General features: G+C 42.6%; 1 protein-coding gene and 1 pseudogene across 5 annotated transcripts in view; one reads left to right on the top strand and one right to left on the bottom strand.

Moving 5' to 3' along the window:
- The window catches only part of HisT (Histamine transporter), a 111,304-nt gene extending 86,399 nt beyond the window's left edge, over positions 1 to 24,905 (top strand). For all 5 annotated transcript variants that reach the window (XM_067776955.1, XM_067776950.1, XM_067776953.1 and 2 more), the window contains 2 exons: positions 17,331 to 17,441; positions 19,907 to 24,905. In XM_067776955.1, the coding sequence (XP_067633056.1) occupies positions 17,331 to 17,441; positions 19,907 to 20,270 (475 nt within the window). In that variant the 3' untranslated portion in view covers positions 20,271 to 24,905. The remainder of the gene's footprint in view (positions 1 to 17,330; positions 17,442 to 19,906) is intronic.
- On the bottom strand, positions 22,557 to 24,507 carry LOC137245783 (jerky protein homolog-like; annotated as a pseudogene).
- Positions 24,906 to 25,397: the final 492 nt, after the last annotated feature.

Genomic DNA, 25,397 nt, shown 5'->3' with positions numbered 1-25,397 from the left:
AGTCGCGAAAAAGTCCCGAATTGACCCTGACGGGATCCCGGACGGATCCCGAAAACCATCCAGAAATGATGCCGGAAGAGCCCTCAAATGATCCCGAAAAGGTCCCCAAATGAACCCGACGAGATCCCGGACGGATACCGAAAACCATCCAGAAATGATGCCGGTAGGTACCCCAAATGATCCCGAAATAGTCCCGAAATGACCCCGTCCGGATCCCGTAAACTATTCAGAAATGATGTCGAAAGGGTCCCCAAATGATAACGTATTAGTCGAGAAAAAGTCCCGAAATGACCCCGACGGGATCCCGGACGGATCCCGAAAACCAACCAGAAATGATGCCGAAAGAGCCCCCCAAATGATCCCGAAAAAGTTCCCAAACGACCCCGACATACTCCAGAAAAAGTTCCGAAATGGCTCCGAGGGGATCCACGACAGATCGCGAAAACCATACAGAAATGATTCCGGAAGGATCCCAAAATGATCCCGAAATAGTCCGGAAATGACCCAGATGGGAACCCGCACAGATCCAGAAATGATCCCGGAAAGGTCCAAAAACTATCCCGGAAAAGTAACAAAAAATCACGAAATGGCTCCTACGACATCCCGGACTGATCCAGAATTGATCTCGGAAGGGTCCCCAAATGATCCAAAAATGGTCCCGAAATGACCCTGATGGATCCGGCAAACTATCAAGAAATTATGCCGGAAGGGTCCCCAAATGATCCTGAAATAAAACAGAAAAAGTCACGAAACGACCCCTAGAGAATCCCCAAATGATCCCGTATTAGCCCCGAAAAGGTCCCGAAATAACCCCGACGGCATCCCGGACAAATCCCGAAAACCATCCAGAAATGATGCCGGAAGGGATCCCAAATGATTCCGAAAAAGTCCCGCAATGATTCGACGAGATCCCGAACGGATACCGAAAATCATCCAGAAGTGATGCCGGAAAGGTCCCCAGATGATGCCCTATATTCCCGAAATTACCCTGATGGGATCCCGGACGAATCCCAAAAACCATCCAGAAATGATGCCGGTAGGTATTCCAAATAATCCCGAAATAGTCCCGAAATGGCCTCTTCGGCATCCCGGACGGATCCCGAAAATTATCCAGAAATGATGCCGGAAAGGTCCCCAAATGATCCCCTAATTGTCCCGAAATTACCCTGATGGGATCCCGGACGGATCCCGAAAACCATCCAGAAATGATGCCGAAATGGTTCCCAAATGATCCCGTATTAGTCGCGAAAAATTCCCGAAATGACCCGGACGGGATACCGGACGGATCCCGAAAACCATCCAGAAATGATGCCGAAAGGGTTCCCAAATGATTCCGTATTAGTCGCGAAAAAGTCCCGAAATGTCCCCGTCGGGATCCCGGACTGATACGAAACCCATCCAGAAATTATGCCGGAAGAGCCCCCAAATGATCCCGAAAAAGTCCCCAAATGACCCCCACGAGATCCCGGACGTATCCCGAAAACCATCCAGAAATGATGCCGAAGAGTTCCCAAATGATCCCGTATTAGTCGCGAAAAAGTCCCGAAATGACCCCGACAGGATCCCGGACGGATCCCGAAAACCATCCAGAAATTATGCCGGAAGAGCCCCCAAATGATCCCGAAAAAGTCCCGAAATGACCACGTCCGGATCCCGTAAACTATCCAGAAATGATGTCGAAAGAGTCCCCAAATGATCCCGTATTAGTCGAGAAAAAGTCCCGAAATGACCCCGACGGGATCCCGGACGGATCCCGAAAACCATCCAGAAATGATGCCGGAAGAGCCCCCAAATGATCCCGAAAAAGTACCCAAATGACTCCGACATACTCCAGAAAAAGTTCCGAAATGGCTCCGAGGGGATCCACGACAGATCGCGAAAACCATACAGAAATGATTCCGGAAGGATCCCAAAATGATCCCGAAATAGTCCGGAAATGACCCAGATGGGATCCCGCACAGATCCAGAAATGATCCCGGAAGGGTCCAAAAACTATCCCGGAAAAGTAACAAAAAATCCCGAAATGGCTCCTACGGCATCCCGTACGGATCCAGAAATGATCTCGGAAGGGTCCCCAAATGATCCAAAAATGGTCCCGAAATGACCCTGATGGATCCGGCAAACTATCAAGAAATTATGCCCGAAGGGTTCCCAAATGATCCCGAAATAAAACAGAAAAAGTCACGAAACGACCCCTAGAGAATCCCCAAATGATCCCGTATTAGCCCCGAAAAGGTCCCGAAATAACCCCGACGGCATCCCGGACAAATCCCGAAAACCATCCAGAAATGATGCCGGAAGGGATCCCAAATGATTCCGAAAAAGTCCCGCAATGATTCGACGGGATCCCGAACGGATACCGAAAATCATCCAGAAGTGATGCCGAAAGGTCCTCAAATGATCACCTAATAGTCCCAAAATGACCCTTAAGGGATCCTGGACGTATCCCGTAAACCATCCAGAAAGTATACCGATATAGTCCCGAAGAAGTCCCGAAATCACCCTGACGGGATCTCGATCGCATCCCTAAATGACCCTAACGGGATCCCTGACAGATCCCGAAATCCATCCAGAAATGATCTTGGGAGGGACCCCAAATGATCCCGAAAAATTCCCGCAATGATTCCGACGGGATCCTGAACGGATACCGAAAACCATCCAGAAGTGATGCCGGAAAGGTCCTCAAATGATCACCTAATAGTCCCAAAATGACCCTGACGGCATCCCGGACTGATCCCGAAATAGTCTCGGAAAAGTCCAGAAATTACCCTGACGGGTTCCCGGACGAATCCTGAAAGTCATCCTTAAATGATCCTGAAAAAGTCCCGAAATGACCCTGACGGGACCCCGAAAGGATCCCGAAAACTATCCAGAAATGATGCCGGAAAGGTCCTCAAATGAGCTGCTAATAGTTCCGAAAAGACTCTGACGGGATCCCGAACGGATCCCGACAACTATCTAGAAATGATGCCGACAGGGCCCGCAAATGATCCCGTATTAGTCGAGAAAAAGTCCCGAAATGACCCCGACGGGATGCCGGACGAATCCCAAAAACCATCCAGAAATGATGCCGTAAGGGACCCCACATGATCCCGAAAAAGTCCCGACGGGATCCTGAACGGATACCGAAAACCATCCAAAAGTAATGCCGGAAAGGTCCTCAAATTATCACCTTATAGTCACAAAATTACCCTGACGGCATCCCGGACTGATCCCGAAATCCATCCAGAAATGATCTTGGGAAGGTTCCAAAAAGATCCCGAAATAGTCTCGGAAAAGTCCAGAAATTACCCTGACGGGTTCCCGAACGAATCCTGAAAGTCATCCTTAAATGATCACGAAAAAGTCCCGAAATGACCCGACGGGATGCCGGACGAATCCCGAAGACCATCCAGAAATGATGCCTAAAGGGTCCCAAAATAACCCCGAGAAAGTCCCGTAATGATCTCGGAAACTATCAAGAATTTATCTCTCGAAGGTGCACAAATGATCCCGAAAGTACCCCGACGGGATCCCGGACGGATCCCGAAAACCATCCAGAAATGATGCCGGAAGGCCCCCAAATGATCTCGAAATAGGCCCGAAATGATTCCGGAATAGTCCCGACAATGTCCCACAATAACCCCGACGGGATCCCGGACGGATCCCGAAAACTATACAGAAATGATCCCGGAAGGGTCCCAAAATGATCCCGAAATAGTCCCGGAAAAGTCCCGAAATTACCCCGACGAGATCCCGGACGGATTCCGAAAACCATCCAGAAATGATGCCGAAAGGGTCCCCAAATGATCCCGTATTAGTCGCGAAAAAGTCCCGAAATGACCCCGACGGGATGCCGGACGAATCACGAAGACCATCCAGAAATGATGCCTAAAGGGTGCCAAAATAACCCCGAAAAAGTCCCGTAATGATCCCAGAAACCATCAAGAATTTATCTCTCGAAGGTACGCAAATGACCCCGAAAGTACCCCGACGGGATCCCGGACGGATACCGAAAACTATACAGAAATGATCCCGGAAGGGTCCCGAAATGATCCCGAAATAGTCCCGGAAAAGTCCCGAAATTACCCCGACGAGATCCCGGACGGATTCCGAAAACCATCCAGAAATTATGCCGGAAGCGTCCCCAAATGATCGCGAAATAGTCCCGAATTGATTCCGGAATAGTCCCGAAAATTTCCCAAAAAAACCCCGACGGGATCCCGGACGGATCCCGAAAACTATACAGAAAAGATCCCGGAAGGGTCCAAAATGATCCCGAAATAGTCCCGAAAAAGTCCCCAAATTACCCCGGCGGGATCCCGGACCGATCCCGAAAACCATCCAGAAATGATCCCGGAAGGGTCTCGATATGACCCTTACGGGATTACAAATAAGGTGAAGCTAATTATAAACTGTATGTGCCAGATACCAAAAACTATTGATTTAGGAGAAAATTTATATTGAGTTATAACAATTTATAGATTTTACACCAGAGGGGGTGATAAAGGGGGGGAGCGGAGGGTGTCACTGCTTACTTTGTAAGCCCTCGACTTATTTGACACCTTGAGTCTGTGATATTGGTGAAGGCCAGTATACGTAAAGTTATAATGTGTAAAAATTATTAAAAAGTAATTGATCGAAGGGGTCGTGGGACCCCCACCCCTCTTTCCATGTTCGAAAAAAATTTCGCTAGTAGGCTACTGTCTGTGTCCCAAATTTCATCAAAATCCGTGTAGCCGTTCTGGCGTGATTCAGTCACAAAGACGAAAAAATATAATAATTAAATTATAACTGTTCCTAGGGGGCGGCGACCACGCCCCCTTTGAAAAATATATAGCTAGTAGATCCTTCTAGACTATTGGCTATATGTGTGCAAAATTTCATCCAAATCTGTCCAGCCGTTCTTGCGTGATTGGGTCACAAAGACAAACATCCAAACATCCAAACATCTAAACATCCAAACTTTCCCATTTATAATATAACTAGCCTTTACCCGCGGCCCCGTCCGCAAGGAGAAAATGAAATATGTGGGCTATTCACGTTAGCCTGCTTATAAAGTTATCTGTTTAAAATTTTTTTTCTGTCTAATGCATTTTATTTTTGTAATTGAGTAAAAAAAAGAACTTTATGAGCTGATAACCTGATAGGATCCCAAAATGATAACGAAATTATCCAGAAAAAGCCACGAAATGACCCCGACGCTATCGCGGACGGATCCCGAAAACCATCCAGAAACGCCCCGGAAGTGTTTCCAAAAGTTCCCGAAGTAGTCCCAAAAAAACCCGAAATGACAACGATACGATTCTAGACTTATCCAGATAACCACACAGAAATGATGCCTGAAGGGTACCAAATTGATCCCGAAAAAGTTCCGAAATTACCCTGACGGGCTCCCGGACGGATCTCAGAAACCATCCAGAAAATATCCAGGAAGGGTCCCTAAATTATCCCGACTAACTCCAGAAAAAGTTCCGAAATGGCTCCGAGGGGATCCACGATGGATCGCGAAAACCATACAGAAATGATTCCGGAAGGATTCCAAAATGATCCCGAAATAGTCCGGAATTGACCCAGATGGGATCCCGCACAGATCCAGAAATGATCCCGGAAAAGTAACAAAAAATCCCGAAATGGCTCCTACGGCATCCCGGACGGATCCAGAAATGATCTCAGAAGGGTCCCCAAATGATCCCAAAATGGTCCCGAAATGACCCTGATGGATCCGGCAAACCATCAAGAAATTATGCCGAAAGGGTCCCAAAATGATCCCGAAATAATACAGAAAAAGTCACGAAACGACCCCTAGAGGATCCCCAAATGATCCCGTATTAGCCCCGAAAAGGTCCCCAAATAACCCCGACGGGATCCCGGACAAATCCCGAAAACCATCCAGAAATGATGCCGGAAGGAATCCCAAATGATTCCGTAAAAGTCCCGCATTGATTCCGACGGGATCCCGAACGGATACCGAAAATCATCCAGAAGTGACGCCGGAAAGGTCCTCAAATGATCACCTAATAGTCCCGAAATGACCCTTAAGGGGTCATGGACGGATCCCATAAACCATCCAGAAATGATCCCGATATATTCCCGAAGAAGTCCCGAAATGACCCTGACGGGATATCGGACGCACCCCTAAATGACCCTGACGGGATCCCGGACAGATCCCGAAATCCATCCAGAAATGATCTTGGGAGGGACCACAAATGATCCCGAAAAAGTCCCGCAATGATTCCGAGGGAATCCTGATCGGATACCGATAACCATCCAGAAGTGATGCCGGAAAGGCCCTCAAATGATCACCTAATACCAAAATGACCCTGACGGCATCCCGGACTGATCCCAGAATCCATCCAGAAATGATCTTGGGAAGGTCCCAAAATTATCCCGAAATAGTCTCGGAAAAGTTCAGAAATTACCCTGACGGGTTCCCGGACGAATCCTGAAAGCCATCTCTAAATGATCCCGAAAAAGTCCCGAAATGACCCTGACTGGACCCCGAAAGGATCCCGAAAACTATCCAGAAATGATGCCGGAAATGTCCTCAAATGATCACCTAATAGTTCCGAAAAGACCCTGACGGGATCCCGAACGGATCCCGACAACTATCTAGAAATGATGCCGAAAGGGCCCGCAAATGATTCCGTATTAGTCGAGAAAAAGTCCCGAAATGAACCCGACGGGATGCCGGACGAATCCCAAAAACCAGCCAGAAATGATGCCGGAAGGGACACCAAATGATCCCGAAAAAGTCCCGCAATAATTCCGACGGGATCCTGAGCGGATACCGAAAATCATCCAGAAGTGATGCCGAAAAGGTCCTCAAATGATCACCTAATAGTCCCAAAATGACCCTGACGGCATCCCGGACAGATCCCGAAATCCATCCAGAAATGATCTTGGGAGGGTCCCAAAATTATCCCGAAATAGTCTGGGAAAAGTCCAGAAATTACCCTGACTGATACCGGACGAATCCTGAAAACCAATCTTAAATGATGCCGAAAAAGTACCGAAATGACCCTGATGGGACCCGGAAAGGATCCCGAAAACTAACCAGAAATGATGCCGGAAAGGTCCTCAAATGATCTCCCAATAGTTCCGAAAAGACCCTGACGGGATCCCGAACGGATCCCGACAACTATCCAGAAATGATACCGAAAGGGCCCGCAAATGATCCCGTATTAGTCGAGAAAAAGTCCCGAAATGACCCCGACGGGATGCCGGACGAATCCCAAAAACCATCCAGAAATGATTTTGGAAGGGACCCCAATGATCCCGAAAAAGTCCCGCAATTATTCCGACGGGAATCTGAACGGATACCGAAAACCATCCAGAAGTGATGCCGGAACGGTCCTCAAATGCTCACCTAATAGTCCCAAAATGATGCTGAGGGCATCCCGGACAAATCCCGAAATCCATCCAGAAATGATCTTGGGAAGGTCCCAAAATGATCCCGAAATAGTCTCGGAAAAGTCCAGAAATTACCCTGACGGGTTCCCGGACGAATCCTGAAATGATTCCGAAAAAGCCCCGAAATGACCCTGACGGGATCCCGAAAGGATTCCAAAAACTATCCAGAAATGATGCCGGAAAGGTCCTCAAATGATCCCCTAATAGTTCCGAAATGACCGTGACGGGATCCCGAACGGATCCCGACAACTATCCAGAAATTATGCCGAAAGGGTCCGCAAATGATCCCGTATTAGTCGAGAAAAAGTCCCGAAATGACCCCGACGGGATCCCGTACGAATCCCAAAAACCATCCAGAAATGATGCCGGTAGGTATCCCAAATGATTCCGAAATAATCCCGAAATGACCTCGTCGGCATCCCGGACGGATACCGAAAATTATCCAGAAATGATGCCGGAAAGGTCCACAAATGATCCCCTAATAGTCCCGAAATTACCCTGATGGGATCCCGGACGGATCCCAAAACCATCCAGAAATGATGCCGGAAGAGCCCCCAAATGATCCCGAAAAAGTCCCCAAATGACCCCGACGATATCCCGGACGGATCCCGAAAACCATCCAGAAATGATGCCGGAAGAGCCCCCAAATGATCCCGAAAAAGTCCCCCAATGACCCCGACGAGATCCCGCTCGGATCCCGAAAACCATCCAGAAATGATGCCGGAAGAGCCCCAAATGATCCCGAAAAGGTCCCCAAATGACCCCGACATACTCCAGAAAAGGTTCCGAAATGGCTCTGAGGGAATCAACGACGGATCGCGAAAACCATACAGAAATGATTCCGGAAGGATCCCAAAATGATCCCGAAATAGTCCGGAAATGACCCAGATGGGATCCCGCACAGATCCAGAAATGATCCCGGAAGGGTCCAAAAACTATCCCGGAAAAGTAACAAAAAATCCCGAAATGGCTCCTACGGCATCCCGGACGGATCCAGAAATGATCTCGGAAGGGTCCCCAAATGATCCCAAAATGGTCCCGAAATGACCCTGATGGATCCGGCAAACCATCAAGAAATTATGCCGGAAGGGTCCCCAAATGATCCCGAAATAAAACAGAAAAAGTCACGAAACGACCCCTAGAGGATCCCCAAATGATCCCGTATTAGCCCCAAAAAAGTCCCAAAATGACCCTGACGGGATCCCGAAAGGATTCCGAAAACAATACAGAAATGATGCCGGAAAGGTCCTCAAATGATCCCCTAATAGTCCCGAAATGACCGTGTCGGGATCCCGACAACTATCCAGAAATGATGCCGAAAGGGTCCGCAAATGATCCCGTATTAGTCGAAAAAAAGTCCCGAAAGGACCACGACGGGATCCCGGACGAATCCCAAAAACCATCCAGAAATGATGCCGGTAGGTATCCCAAATGATCCCGAAATAGTCCCGAAATGACCTCGTCGGCATCACGGACGGATCCCGAAAATTATCCAGAAATGATGCCGGAAAGGTTCCCAAATGATCCCCTAATAGTCCCGAAATTACCCTAATGGGATCCCGGACGGATCCCGAAAACCATCCAGAAATGATGCCGAAAGGGTTCCCAAATGATCCCGTATTAGTCGCGAAAAAGTCCCGAAATGACCCCGACGGGATCCCGGACGGATCCCGAAAACCATCCAGAAATGATGCCGAAAGGGTTCCCAAATGATCCCGTATTAGTCGCGAAAAAGTCCTGAAATGACCCCGACGGGATCCCGGACGGATCCCGAAAACCATCCAGAAATGATGCCGGATGAGCCCCAAAATGATCCCGAAAAAGTCCCCAAATGACCCCGACGAGATCCCGGACGGATCCCGAAAACCATCCAGAAATGATGTCGGAAGAGCCCCCAAATGATCCCGAAAAAGTCCCCAAATGACCCCGACGATATCCCGGACGGATCCCGAAAACCATCCAGAAATGATGCCGGAAGAGCCCTCAAATGATCCCGAAAAAGTCCCCATATGACCCCGACGAGATCCCGCACGGATCCCGAAAACCATCCAGAAATGATGCCGGAAGGATCCCCAAATGATCGCGAAATAGTCCCGAAATGATTCCGGAATAGTCCCGAAAATGTTCCAAAATAACCCCGACGGGATCCCGGACGGATCCCGTAAACTATACAGAAATGATCCCGGAAGGGTCCCAAAATGATCCCGAAATAGTCCCGAAAAAGTCCCGAAATTACCCCGGCGTAATCCCGGACCGATCCCGAAAACCATCCAGAAATGATCCCGGAAGGGTCTCGATATGACCCTTACGGGATTACAAATAAGGTGAAGCTAATTATAAAACCATGTTAATAAGGCAGCAGGCGCATTGGAGCGAATAAAAAGTTAGATAGAAACATACAGGTAAAGCTAATAAAAGCGTGCTAATAAAAACAATTGATGTGGGGCGGATGGCGGGAGTAGAGGAGAGGACCACTGATCGTTCCTCCAAAATTGTCTAGATCTCGTTCTGTATGTACCAGATACCAAAAACTATTGATTTAGGAGAAAATTTAGATTGAGTTATAACAATTTATGGCTTTACACCAGAGGGGGAAAAAAAGGGGGGGCGGGCGGAGGGTGTCACTGCTTACTTTGTAAGCCCTCGACTTATTTGACCCCTTGAGTCTCTGATATTGGTGAAGGCCAGTATACGTAAAGTTATAATGTGTAAAAATTATGAAAAATAATTTCTCGAAGGGTCGTGGGACCCCCACCCCTCTTTCCATGTTCGAAAAAAATTTCGCTAGTAGACTACTGTCTGTGTCCCAAATTTCATCAAAATCCGTGTAGCCATTCTGGCGTGATTCAGACGCAAAGACGAAAAAATATAATAATTAAATTATAACTGTTCCTAGGGGGCGGGGACCACGCCCCTTTTGAAAAATATATAGCTAGTAGATCCTTCTAGACTATTGGCTATATGTGTTCAAAATTTCATCCAAATCGGTCCAGCCGTTCGTGCGTTATTGAGTCACAAAGACAAACGTCTGGACAAACATCCAAACATCCAAACATCCAAACATCTTAACATCCAAACTTTCCCATTTATAATATATACTAGCCTTTACCCGCGGCCCCGTCCGCAAGGAGAAAATGAAATATGTGGGCTATTCACGTTAGCCTGCTTATAAAGTTATCTGTTTAAAATTTTTTTTCTGTCTAATGCATTTTATTTTTGTAATTGAGTAAAAAAAAGAACTTTATGAGCTGATAACCTGATAGGATCCCAAAATGATAACGAAATTATCCAGAAAAAGCCACGAAATGACCCCGACGCTATCGCGGACGGATCCCGAAAACCATCCAGAAACGCCCCGGAAGTGTTTCCAAAAGTTCCCGAAGTAGTCCCAAAAAAACCCGAAATGACAACGATACGATTCTAGACTTATCCAGATAACCACACAGAAATGATGCCTGAAGGGTACCAAATTGATCCCGAAAAAGTTCCGAAATTACCCTGACGGGCTCCCGGACGGATCTCAGAAACCATCCAGAAAATATCCAGGAAGGGTCCCTAAATTATCCCGACTAACTCCAGAAAAAGTTCCGAAATGGCTCCGAGGGGATCCACGATGGATCGCGAAAACCATACAGAAATGATTCCGGAAGGATTCCAAAATGATCCCGAAATAGTCCGGAATTGACCCAGATGGGATCCCGCACAGATCCAGAAATGATCCCGGAAAAGTAACAAAAAATCCCGAAATGGCTCCTACGGCATCCCGGACGGATCCAGAAATGATCTCAGAAGGGTCCCCAAATGATCCCAAAATGGTCCCGAAATGACCCTGATGGATCCGGCAAACCATCAAGAAATTATGCCGAAAGGGTCCCAAAATGATCCCGAAATAATACAGAAAAAGTCACGAAACGACCCCTAGAGGATCCCCAAATGATCCCGTATTAGCCCCGAAAAGGTCCCCAAATAACCCCGACGGGATCCCGGACAAATCCCGAAAACCATCCAGAAATGATGCCGGAAGGAATCCCAAATGATTCCGTAAAAGTCCCGCATTGATTCCGACGGGATCCCGAACGGATACCGAAAATCATCCAGAAGTGACGCCGGAAAGGTCCTCAAATGATCACCTAATAGTCCCGAAATGACCCTTAAGGGGTCATGGACGGATCCCATAAACCATCCAGAAATGATCCCGATATATTCCCGAAGAAGTCCCGAAATGACCCTGACGGGATATCGGACGCACCCCTAAATGACCCTGACGGGATCCCGGACAGATCCCGAAATCCATCCAGAAATGATCTTGGGAGGGACCACAAATGATCCCGAAAAAGTCCCGCAATGATTCCGAGGGAATCCTGATCGGATACCGATAACCATCCAGAAGTGATGCCGGAAAGGCCCTCAAATGATCACCTAATACCAAAATGACCCTGACGGCATCCCGGACTGATCCCAGAATCCATCCAGAAATGATCTTGGGAAGGTCCCAAAATTATCCCGAAATAGTCTCGGAAAAGTTCAGAAATTACCCTGACGGGTTCCCGGACGAATCCTGAAAGCCATCTCTAAATGATCCCGAAAAAGTCCCGAAATGACCCTGACTGGACCCCGAAAGGATCCCGAAAACTATCCAGAAATGATGCCGGAAATGTCCTCAAATGATCACCTAATAGTTCCGAAAAGACCCTGACGGGATCCCGAACGGATCCCGACAACTATCTAGAAATGATGCCGAAAGGGCCCGCAAATGATTCCGTATTAGTCGAGAAAAAGTCCCGAAATGAACCCGACGGGATGCCGGACGAATCCCAAAAACCAGCCAGAAATGATGCCGGAAGGGACACCAAATGATCCCGAAAAAGTCCCGCAATAATTCCGACGGGATCCTGAGCGGATACCGAAAATCATCCAGAAGTGATGCCGAAAAGGTCCTCAAATGATCACCTAATAGTCCCAAAATGACCCTGACGGCATCCCGGACAGATCCCGAAATCCATCCAGAAATGATCTTGGGAGGGTCCCAAAATTATCCCGAAATAGTCTGGGAAAAGTCCAGAAATTACCCTGACTGATACCGGACGAATCCTGAAAACCAATCTTAAATGATGCCGAAAAAGTACCGAAATGACCCTGATGGGACCCGGAAAGGATCCCGAAAACTAACCAGAAATGATGCCGGAAAGGTCCTCAAATGATCTCCCAATAGTTCCGAAAAGACCCTGACGGGATCCCGAACGGATCCCGACAACTATCCAGAAATGATACCGAAAGGGCCCGCAAATGATCCCGTATTAGTCGAGAAAAAGTCCCGAAATGACCCCGACGGGATGCCGGACGAATCCCAAAAACCATCCAGAAATGATTTTGGAAGGGACCCCAATGATCCCGAAAAAGTCCCGCAATTATTCCGACGGGAATCTGAACGGATACCGAAAACCATCCAGAAGTGATGCCGGAACGGTCCTCAAATGCTCACCTAATAGTCCCAAAATGACGCTGAGGGCATCCCGGACAAATCCCGAAATCCATCCAGAAATGATCTTGGGAAGGTCCCAAAATGATCCCGAAATAGTCTCGGAAAAGTCCAGAAATTACCCTGACGGGTTCCCGGACGAATCCTGAAATGATTCCGAAAAAGCCCCGAAATGACCCTGACGGGATCCCGAAAGGATTCCAAAAACTATCCAGAAATGATGCCGGAAAGGTCCTCAAATGATCCCCTAATAGTTCCGAAATGACCGTGACGGGATCCCGAACGGATCCCGACAACTATCCAGAAATTATGCCGAAAGGGTCCGCAAATGATCCCGTATTAGTCGAGAAAAAGTCCCGAAATGACCCCGACGGGATCCCGTACGAATCCCAAAAACCATCCAGAAATGATGCCGGTAGGTATCCCAAATGATCCCGAAATAATCCCGAAATGACCTCGTCGGCATCCCGGACGGATACCGAAAATTATCCAGAAATGATGCCGGAAAGGTCCACAAATGATCCCCTAATAGTCCCGAAATTACCCTGATGGGATCCCGGACGGATCCCAAAACCATCCAGAAATGATGCCGGAAGAGCCCCCAAATGATCCCGAAAAAGTCCCCAAATGACCCCGACGATATCCCGGACGGATCCCGAAAACCATCCAGAAATGATGCCGGAAGAGCCCCCAAATGATCCCGAAAAAGTCCCCCAATGACCCCGACGAGATCCCGCTCGGATCCCGAAAACCATCCAGAAATGATGCCGGAAGAGCCCCAAATGATCCCGAAAAGGTCCCCAAATGACCCCGACATACTCCAGAAAAGGTTCCGAAATGGCTCTGAGGGAATCAACGACGGATCGCGAAAACCATACAGAAATGATTCCGGAAGGATCCCAAAATGATCCCGAAATAGTCCGGAAATGACCCAGATGGGATCCCGCACAGATCCAGAAATGATCCCGGAAGGGTCCAAAAACTATCCCGGAAAAGTAACAAAAAATCCCGAAATGGCTCCTACGGCATCCCGGACGGATCCAGAAATGATCTCGGAAGGGTCCCCAAATGATCCCAAAATGGTCCCGAAATGACCCTGATGGATCCGGCAAACCATCAAGAAATTATGCCGGAAGGGTCCCCAAATGATCCCGAAATAAAACAGAAAAAGTCACGAAACGACCCCTAGAGGATCCCCAAATGATCCCGTATTAGCCCCAAAAAAGTCCCAAAATGACCCTGACGGGATCCCGAAAGGATTCCGAAAACAATACAGAAATGATGCCGGAAAGGTCCTCAAATGATCCCCTAATAGTCCCGAAATGACCGTGTCGGGATCCCGACAACTATCCAGAAATGATGCCGAAAGGGTCCGCAAATGATCCCGTATTAGTAGAAAAAAAGTCCCGAAAGGACCACGACGGGATCCCGGACGAATCCCAAAAACCATCCAGAAATGATGCCGGTAGGTATCCCAAATGATCCCGAAATAGTCCCGAAATGACCTCGTCGGCATCACGGACGGATCCCGAAAATTATCCAGAAATGATGCCGGAAAGGTTCCCAAATGATCCCCTAATAGTCCCGAAATTACCCTAATGGGATCCCGGACGGATCCCGAAAACCATCCAGAAATGATGCCGAAAGGGTTCCCAAATGATCCCGTATTAGTCGCGAAAAAGTCCCGAAATGACCCCGACGGGATCCCGGACGGATCCCGAAAACCATCCAGAAATGATGCCGAAAGGGTTCCCAAATGATCCCGTATTAGTCGCGAAAAAGTCCTGAAATGACCCCGACGGGATCCCGGACGGATCCCGAAAACCATCCAGAAATGATGCCGGATGAGCCCCAAAATGATCCCGAAAAAGTCCCCAAATTACCCCGACGAGATCCCGGACGGATCCCGAAAACCATCCAGAAATGATGTCGGAAGAGCCCCCAAATGATCCCGAAAAAGTCCCCAAATGACCCCGACGATATCCCGGACGGATCCCGAAAACCATCCAGAAATGATGCCGGAAGAGCCCTCAAATGATCCCGAAAAAGTCCCCATATGACCCCGACGAGATCCCGCACGGATCCCGAAAACCATCCAGAAATGATGCCGGAAGGATCCCCAAATGATCGCGAAATAGTCCCGAAATGATTCCGGAATAGTCCCGAAAATGTTCCAAAATAACCCCGACGGGATCCCGGACGGATCCCGTAAACTATACAGAAATGATCCCGGAAGGGTCCCAAAATGATCCCGAAATAGTCCCGAAAAAGTCCCGAAATTACCCCGGCGTAATCCCGGACCGATCCCGAAAACCATCCAGAAATGATCCCGGAAGGGTCTCGATATGACCCTTACGGGATTACAAATAAGGTGAAGCTAATTATAAAACCATGTTAATAAGGCAGCAGGCGCATTGGAGCGAATAAAAAGTTAGATAGAAACATACAGGTAAAGCTAATAAAAGCGTGCTAATAAAAACAATTGATGTGGGGCGGATGGCGGGAGTAGAGGAGAGGACCACTGATCGTTCCTCCAAAATTGTCTAGATCTCGTTCTGTATGTACCAGATACCAAAAACTATTGATTTAGGAGAAAATTTAGATTGAGTTATAACAATTTATGGCTTTACACCAGAGGGGGAAAAAAAGGGGGGGCGGGCGGAGGGTGTCACTGCTTACTTTGTAAGCCCTCGACTTATTTGACCCCTTGAGTCTCTGATATTGGTGAAGGCCAGTATACGTAAAGTTATAATGTGTAAAAATTATGAAAAATAATTTCTCGAAGGGTCGTGGGACCCCCACCCCTCTTTCCATGTTCGAAAAAAATTTCGCTAGTAGACTACTGTCTGTGTCCCAAATTTCATCAAAATCCGTGTAGCCATTCTGGCGTGATTCAGACGCAAAGACGAAAAAATATAATAATTAAATTATAACTGTTCCTAGGGGGCGGGGACCACGCCCCTTTTGAAAAATATATAGCTAGTAGATCCTTCTAGACTATTGGCTATATGTGTTCAAAATTTCATCCAAATCGGTCCAGCCGTTCGTGCGTTATTGAGTCACAAAGACAAACGTCTGGACAAACATCCAAACATCCAAACATCCAAACATCCAAACATCTTAACATCCAAACTTTCCCATTTATAATATATATTAGATTAGATTAGATTAGATATTAGATTATTAATTAATAATTTTTAATTAATGAATTATGCGTTTTTCAATTCCTCTCCCGATTTTTTAACGCCTTTTAGCAATGATGGAAACTAGTAAACACGGAACTTGGGTTTGGTGGCAGCCTAGGATAAAGTTATGGGGTCTACACATGGTAAATCTGTGTTGACGTGTGGACCCACCGTCAAATTGAAACTCGTTTTGATTGAATAAGAAATATAATTTGTTGCAATCAGTTGATCAAAATCATTGTTCTTTATTATAGATTATTCAAATTCCATTAATATAGTAAAACGACTGCCGTGGTGTTGTGATAGCGTGCCCCGCCTACCACACTGAAGATCCTGATTTCATGTCCCGGGAAAAACATTTTCTAAAATTTTGAAAACAATTTTTTTAATTAGAAAACCGTTTTTTTAAGCACGTTCGCACCTCGGCATTGGTTTAAAAATCACTACGAGTGTATTTCTGCCATGGAAAGCTTCTCAGTGAAAATTCACCTGCTTTGCAGCTGCGTTCGGAATAGACTAAAGCTTGTAGATCGCGTCCCGCCAGTTCGTAAGGAAAATTAGAAAGGAGCTGTACACAAGAGAAGATCAGTCTGAATCTCCTCGGAGGTAAATCGCGCCAGGTATTTTTTTAACATCAATTAGCTTCTACTAATACTTTTCAATAAATCTGAATGTAAACAAGCGAACTGTATTTCAGATATTATTATTATAATTAGGCCTGGAAGCACTGCGACCTTTGTGTAGATCTATTGTGCATTACTCCAGATATTACAATTACATTTCAGAAAATCGTAATTTTGTTTCAGAAAAGATCAAATGTATTTCAGAAAAAAGCGGTTTTCCCAAATATATTTGATGTTTTCTGAAAGATTTTGCAAACGTATTTCAGAAAACATCAAATATATTTGAGAAACCCGCAAATGTATTTCAAATATGAAAAATTTATGCAGAAAGAGCCAAATGTATTTCAGAAAATCTAAAATGTATTTCCGAAAATCTCAAATATTTTTCAGGAAACAAATATGTAAGTATGTTAGGGAAGAAACTTTCGTGTAGAAAACTCATTGTCGTCAGTCGCTATTGCTGATATAATTTACCAGTAAGGCCGTTTCCAATTTTCAATCTTATTCAGACGACTTACGCTGATAGAACATTTTGGAAACAGATTCTAAGATGTGGCATAGTCGATTTATCTTCAACTCAGAAGATGATATGCGCTTACATATATTTATCTAAAACTTGTCTTCTGTTTGTTTTTTTTTTTATCTTTTCAGAGAGACAACGTTAGCTGTTTATGCATTTTCAATGGTTGGAATGTGGATATTTACTTTCACTTTGGATACGGGCCATATTGCGGTAGTTTACGCCACGGCTGCACTTTTAGGGTGAGAATAAATTTATTTATCAATTCATTACGCCCATCCAAAGTGTATTTAAGAAAGGGTGATTGAATTTGACAGTCCTCTCATAAAGAACCGGACTCAAATGTCAAAACGAAAAAAAATCTTAACACTTTCAGAAAATTTAAAAAAAATTTTAATTTTAAACTAATCTTTTATTTTTAAGTAGAACACCATCATTTGTGATAGGTTTTGGGGAGTGTTACCGATGTTTACGGTTCTGTTCCGCACATAGATCCAGTACGTTCCGCTAACAAGCACCATTAAAGTGCAACCCCTACCATCCATTGAACCTTCTAGGCAATCACGCCACCCTCATCTATTTATATGATACTTTCATATTTGTAACAGTCTCCCTCGGGTAGGTTTGGTTGACAATTGGGTTGTAGTTGCAACCTCTCGGATCTCCTTACAATTCCATTTAGAACATAGAAAGCAGAAGTATGAAAGGGAGCACAAGGTATGAAGATCGCGGTGCGAGTAACAACAGGGAGGATAACAAAGTAGACCGTTTTTTTTTTTTTTATGCCAACTTGCAATAAAGACGGAGCGATGAGAATAAAGCTGTAGGGTTGCGCTAGCAAATTCATCTCGCCTCGAAAATAATTTTAATGAAACTGATTTTATCAGCTGTCCGTCAGATATGAATATTTACAAAAGTGCTTGGTTGTATCCAAGAGCTATTCCCATTCCAATTGAACCGAGTCCTTAACGTTGGGCACAATTAAACAAAACACCATATATGTTTCCGTTTCGGAAACTCAAACAGAAATCCCTTTCGAAACCATTTTTAGAAAGGAGAAAGCATGAAAGATGGAAGTAAGGCTGGAGGAGGTAAGGTGCATAAAATTAAAAATCCTAACAAAAAGTTGTTCTGGAGGTGGGAAGATAATTAATGCGGAAAAGCATAAATCTTCGGAAATTAAATACAAAAAATGGCTTATGTGGTTTGTAAACATATTGTTTTATTTTTAGAAAAATACTCTTTTAATATAATGCCAGATAGAGGAATGTAACTTGTGTGTTTGGTTTTATTGAAATAATTACGGCCGGTTTTTAAGGTTCTCATATTATTTTCTTTGTAGTCATAAATAATGCTGACACACATGGTAAAATGCAAAAGAACAGAAGTGAAAATACTGCTACATGCGCCTCATAGGACTAATTCATTTGTTTGACATAATAGTCCCTTACAAAAGAATCATATTGAAGTGTCCACCAAACTATGCTAAATTCAATTTGCGCTCTATTTTGGAGATGTCACGAAAATTTAATTATTACTGATCATTAAACCAGACAGGTGATCTCAGTAGTAAAATAACAAAAACTTGCACGCCCTCATAATCCGGACATGAATTTTAAAGTAGAAGGAAGGCAAAATTCTTGGTACTATTTTGCTAATTTTTTAGTACTTTAGCAATGTAATGTGCGAAAAAGAGTCAAACTCGATATATCTCACACATTGGAAAAGGAAACATGAAAGAAAAGAGATGAGAAAACATAGGAAATAGGAAGAAAATGGAGGAAAGTGGAAAAAGTAAAGAAAACAAAATGAAGAGGGAGAGTGAGAGTAAAAGTAAGAATAAGGTTTGAGAGAAAGTAGTGAAAAGACGTTTACAGTCAGAGTAAGAATAATATAAGGATAAGATTAAGATTAATAGTGTTAGTTAGACTTCGATAAGAGGAACAGCAGGAAGAGGAAAAACGGGAAGATTTGCGGAAGAATGAAAGCGATGTGGAAGTTGAACGTGCCGATTAAAGTAAACTAGAAAATGCAGAGTGGAGAGAAAATAAGAGAGGACGAAAAGGGTTAGCCAGAGGAGAGGCAGGATGATATATAGATAAAGTCGGAACTATGACTGGCTGGTTTGATCATAAGGCTATTTTATGTTTGTCTAAACGCTTCCAGGGTCAGACAAAACTTTTTTAAATAAAGTTTTGATAAGCCACATATTTCTTCTTTGCCATTAAATAATTCCTATAAGCTCTGATTTTTTTAAGCATCGTTGCTGGAAACCCTCTGCCGCTTTACATTTTTACGCCAGCCACCATTTTCAGCTCAATGAAGCTACCTCTTAACGCTTCGTTTACATAGACAGTGGCGGATCCACGGGAGGGGAACTGGGAGAGAGATTCCAAAATTAATTATCGGGGGCCATTATTTTAAGACAGCAATATTATATCAGCTGTTCACGAAAAGTAATGAGTTGCGGAATTGTTGGTTGTTCATTAAGCATTTAAATATACATACATACATATATGTAAATATGAAGTACCTGGTACTTAGAAAACTGCCCTATTTCTAAAAGTATCGATACCGAAGTATTCGATATTTCCCGTTACTTGTTTTCATTAATAAACACATTTTTTTTTTAAATTGGAACGGCTCCCTCCATGCATGAATGTTTGTAATATGTTTACAATGATTCCGTATTTATCACTTTTTTCAGCTTTTTCATGACTGGTTATTTGCCCGTTGGCTTTGAATTTGCTGCCGAATTAACATATCCGGAACCGGAGGGCACCTCATCGGGTCTACTTAATGCAGCAGCTCAAGTTTTTGGTATCGGATTTACATCGCTCTATTCAGAAATATTCTACACCTATGGAGATATTCCATCAAATGTGATAATGTCAATTATGTTGGTATTTGGTACATTGATTACAGCGCTAATTCAACCAGATTTACGAAGACAAAAGGCAATTCAGGGCAATAATGCATCAACTGCTATAAGCACCGATGCTGCAATGAATGCTCAGTCCTCAAATGTTTCTGTCATCACATCTACAAAAATTGCGGATATTAGACCATAGGAGCAAATTGATTTTGTTTAAGCATCGCAATTATCGAATGCATTTTTTTCATAATTTTAACTACGATCTATTTTAGTTGATCGCTTCTTGTTCCAATCAAGTTTTAAAGTATTGTCTGTAAAATTTCTTTTATTAAATTAACAATAATTTCTAGTTGTTCGGTGGTTGCAGCGCTTATTCGAAATCAGAGCTACAAAATATATCCATAGCTCAATCGATATTAAATATTGCCTTGTTCATATATATAACCCACTCAGAATTGACATGTTTAACCATTTAAATAATTTCGTTTTATTTTCAATATTTTTCTGATACAAATCTAATTTCAAACCAGTTAAAATCTTTGATCAAAGCTTTGTTCTGGTAGGACTTTACGTTGGCTTTACGTACAAATTCAACTTTCGAACTAACAAAGTCAGTGCTTTGCCCTTAACACGTAACGAAAAGTTGGCCAACTTTTTTACCTTATGGTAACTAAACATCTGACATATTTTATTTATTTATTTATTTATAAAATAAATAACAAAAGATCTACGTAAATATATTTTGAATAGCAACTCGTTAGCAAATTATCTGTCGAATTGCCTATTTTTTATACTAAACCTGTTTAATTCTTTTATGATTATTTAAGAAAAGATTTTTTTGTTGTGGTATTAAGAATAAGCTCTGTTCAGAATAGAAAATGTTTTGATAGCTACCAAAATACGGAGACCAAAATGATATCGTCGAGCATTCGAAATCGCGTTTGGGTATCGAAGCGACGAGTGTTGACTATTAATGATGTCTTCAGATAAAAAATTATAAACACATATGTACATATTCATCGCAATCTAATCAGTGATTAAAAATTCTGTGCTATATGGTAGTTTAGCTCTGCTATGAGCTACGTCGTGTTTCGATCGAAAAACTTCTAACGATATGCTATTTTTAAATGAGCGATAGCTCGGTTGCTATTTACTTCATTGAGCGTTGCAGTCCATGGGATAATTTTGGGGTGCATTTCGGGGTATTTTCCGCCTTTTTGTGTTCACTTCCTGGTTTATTTCGGGATGATTTTTTAGACTTTTTCGGGGTCCTTGCGGTGTACTTTCGTGATGATTTTGGAAACGGTGGTTGTCCAGGAGTCAATTGGGGATCATTTCGGGATCACATTAGGTTAATTTAAGCATCGGTTTTGCGCGTCGACCAAGTACTGTCGAGACTGCTTGGCTCATACAAAAAAATGTCTGTAGACAATGCCGAAAACCAATGCTGTAACCTTCAACGAAAGTTGTTGACTGCACTTTCCAATTTCAAACAAAATATAAATTTTTTTCCAAAATTGGGTGTAATATATGTTTTAATGAGAAATTAAATTCCAAATTGTAATTTTATATTTAAACAAAAAAAATCTAAACTTATTTCAGCTTGTGACAGATTGCATTAAAAGCATATAAAGTGAATTTTCGTTTCCTCAAGTTCTTTTTAAATTACCGGGCGGATAAATTTACCGGCCACTTCATCTGCCCGGTAAAACTTGTTCTTAGTTTAAAATTGAAGAACTGCCAACTATTTTTTGGTTTTGTTTACATATTTATAACAGCTGACAATTGCATTTGTATTTTATTTGAGTATTTTCCTAGCACAGCAATTTTAATTTTAATTATTTATTAAATTTAATTTAATAACAAAACTTCAAAAGTAAAACATAATTGAAGAGCCCCGTGTTGGATCAAGTGCAGAATACATACATTTGTCAAAAAAAAATAAAAAATCGGGCTTTATAGAGATTTTATGCTGATTCCAACGGTATATTTCCTTTTTTGTGCAAATGAAAAGTTTGGGGGTAATTCCATGTCAAAAGGCGAAATTATGAATTTTTCAAGTCAAACATCTCCGAAACTAGTGGATGGATTTCAAAAATTAAAAAATCGGAAAATAACTTATAAAAATACTTTTCATCTGATGTATATAATCTTTAACTTTCCTAGTCTTTATTTACCAAAATTTTAAAAAGCCCTTTTTTGGTGGACATTTTTTTGGAGTTTGCCTTTTCTTAGCGATATTCGAACGTCGCACTTACTGTGCATGGCGCAGCCGGTGTTGGATCGGCTAAAGGTGTTCTACGCAGAATTAATGTGCATGGCGTAAAAAGGTAATGAACTTATCTTCAACACGATAGTATTAAAGTATTTTGTCAATAACACATTTTTTCGGCTTATTATTCGATTTATGATAAGTTAGCAATCATTTTCCCATAAAAACATAATTTTATTATAGAAATTTCTTCTAAATATAGATGTTTTATATATCAAACAAAACCTTGTTTTATTACCTATCTAAAGACATTACAATTTTCAAGATATTATTATAATAGTTTCAAAGATATTTTGTTTTAAAAAATGTAAAATTCAAAAAGTCAAAAAGTTAGTGCATAAATTCATATTCAGTTAAATTTTTGGAAAAATGCATGTCGAAAAAAATCAGTAATCCTCTTTTGTTGTTTCTTTTGTTCAAGCATCTTAAAAACTGCCTTTTCCCTGAGCTTCTTCAACACATTTAAATCCGATTTATCAACCATTTCAATTTCAGCCCATTCCAAAGTTTTATTAAACATGTCAATAGCTTCCTTTGTAATCGTCTTTTCTGCCTCCACAGAACAGTCACCATCATCGTCGGAAATTTCCTCTATTTCATTGTCATTACATTCAATAACATCATCGTTCCATTCTCTAACGTTGAAAGCAGTGAATTCAACCTAAAGTGAAATTTAATAAAAATAAAAAAATAAAACTTCTCTGACTAACGGTTCTAAAACACAAACCTCAGGTCTCAAGTATGACAAAAGATTGGCTTCCAAATCTCTTACATTCATAATTAGGTTGCTTCGAAGAACATTCAAAGGAATGTCATCTTCAGGATCCTCTTGATTTTCTACCATACTTAAAACATTGCTCCAACATTTGGATAGCACAACAGCATCTACCTTACTCCATGCAGATTATAAAGTAACGATCGCGTCCTTAAGTGTAATTTGCTTTAGAGCCTCAAGCAAATTAAACCCCTTTGCAGCAACAGAAGCCAAAAGACTGTTTCTATAGTAAAGTTTCGTAATCCTGATTGCGTTTTGATCCATAGGTTGTATAAGAGGGGTGACATTTGGTGGCATAAACATTGCTAATATGCAGCCGTCTTCACTTCACTAGTTCATCCTCGGGTGGATGCGATGGAGCGTTATCAATTAGAAGGATAGCTTTTACTGGTAATCCCTTTTCCATCAAAAACTTTGTAACCTAAACAAATTTTATGAGCTTTAAGCTACTGAGATAGAATTACATATGAAAGCTTACCTCAGGTATGAATGAACGGTGGAACCAATCTTTAAAAATAGCTGCAGTCATCCGAGCGGATTTAGAATGTCGATAATACACTGGGCAGTCGAAACCGTTAAAACAACGGGGGTTTTTAGCCTTTCCGACTACAAGAAGCTTGAGTTGATGAGATCCTGACGCATTTGAACAGCACAAGAAAGTTACTCTTTGCTTTTCCATCTTTGCACCTGGAGCAGTTTTTTCTAAGGATGCCACATACATCTTTTGTGGCAAAAGTTTCCAGTATAAACCGGACTCATCGGCGTTGTATAGTTGCTCACGACTTAATCCAAGCTCCTTCATTTTCGCCTTTAACGCTTTTTTGAATGAGTCAACTAACTGGGGCTGTGAAGATAGTTTTTCTCCAGAAACTTGGAGCAAACGAACGCCATATCTCTTTTTAAAATTTTGAAGCCATCCATCACTGGCATTGAATTCAAAGCAATTTTCCTTAATTTTAAAATGAAGATCTTTTGCTTTTTCTTTTAATATAAGCCCGCTAACCGGGAGCTTTTTGTCTCTCATATACAACAACCATCGATACAGAGATTTTTCCATCTTTGGGTACTCTGAATGGCGCAAAGTTTTCCTCTTTCCAGGACCGATAAAGGTATTGTTGACACATTTAGAGATAGCATTTTTATTTTTATTAATTCCGCATATTGTAGACTTTGTCACTCCATATTTACGAGCTAAATTAGTAACAGTTTCACCCTTTCCTAAATATTCCAGAATATCTGATTTTTCTCTTAAGGTCAAAAACTTGTGCTTTTTTGTGTGCATTTTTTAAACTGATCAAATCAAATATATTCTTAGAGATATCACGCTATATGTATGTGTCTAAAATACGTACTTTTATATTATTCTTTAGGAAGTGGACGTTTCAATTTTCGTAATTTTTTCTAGATACGGAATAGCTAATTCTAACTCATCATTATACCATTAACCTTTCTCAATGGTGCCCCCCATAAATTCAGAAAACAAAAATTCAGAAACACATTTTTTTTAGAAAACAGTAGTCAGAAACCTTTTTTCAGAAAGCCAAAATTCAGAAGTCAACATTCTACTGCGCATAATTTAATATTTTAGATTGTACTACTTTTTCTTTATCCATAATTTCTTCCAAATAAATAAACTTTTCTGAATTTTGCCTTCTGAATTTTGACTTCTGCAATTTGACTTCTGAAATTCGATTTCCGAAATTTGACTTCTGAAATAAGACTTTTGAGATTTGAATTCTGAGTTTTGACCTCTGAATTTTGTCTTTCTGAAAAAAGGGTTCTGACTAATGTTTTTTGAAAAAATGTGTTTCTGAATTTTTGTTTTCTGAATTTATGGGGGGCACCATTGAGAAAGGTTAAGGATATAATGATGAGTTAGAATTAGCTCTTCCGTGTCTAGAAAAAATTACGAAAATTGACACGTCCACTTCCTAAAGAATAATATAAAAGTACGTATTTTAGACACATACATACATATAGCGTGATATCTCTAAGAATATATTTTTGATTAGAAAATTTAAGATATTTCAAGTAAACAACACACAACCCAGGTTTTTTCCTCGAATGTGGATTTTCAATTAGTAAGAGCCTGAAATAGTCCCAAAAATTATCACCGGAAGTGATCTCGAAATTACCTCTGAAAAGCTTTAAAATGGTCTCTAAAATCATCCCGAAATTACTTCAAATTAACCTCAAAGTGATCCTGAAACGGTATCCAAAATCATCCCCAAAGGACCTCAAATTATCCAGAAATTACCCCAGAAGGACCCCTAAAT

This window comes from Eurosta solidaginis, chromosome 3 (assembly GCF_040869045.1).
Source record: "Eurosta solidaginis isolate ZX-2024a chromosome 3, ASM4086904v1, whole genome shotgun sequence".
Taxonomy (NCBI): Eukaryota; Metazoa; Arthropoda; class Insecta; order Diptera; family Tephritidae; genus Eurosta; species Eurosta solidaginis.
Note: the sequence above shows the minus strand (reverse complement) of the source record. Positions and strands in the feature narration are given on the sequence as shown.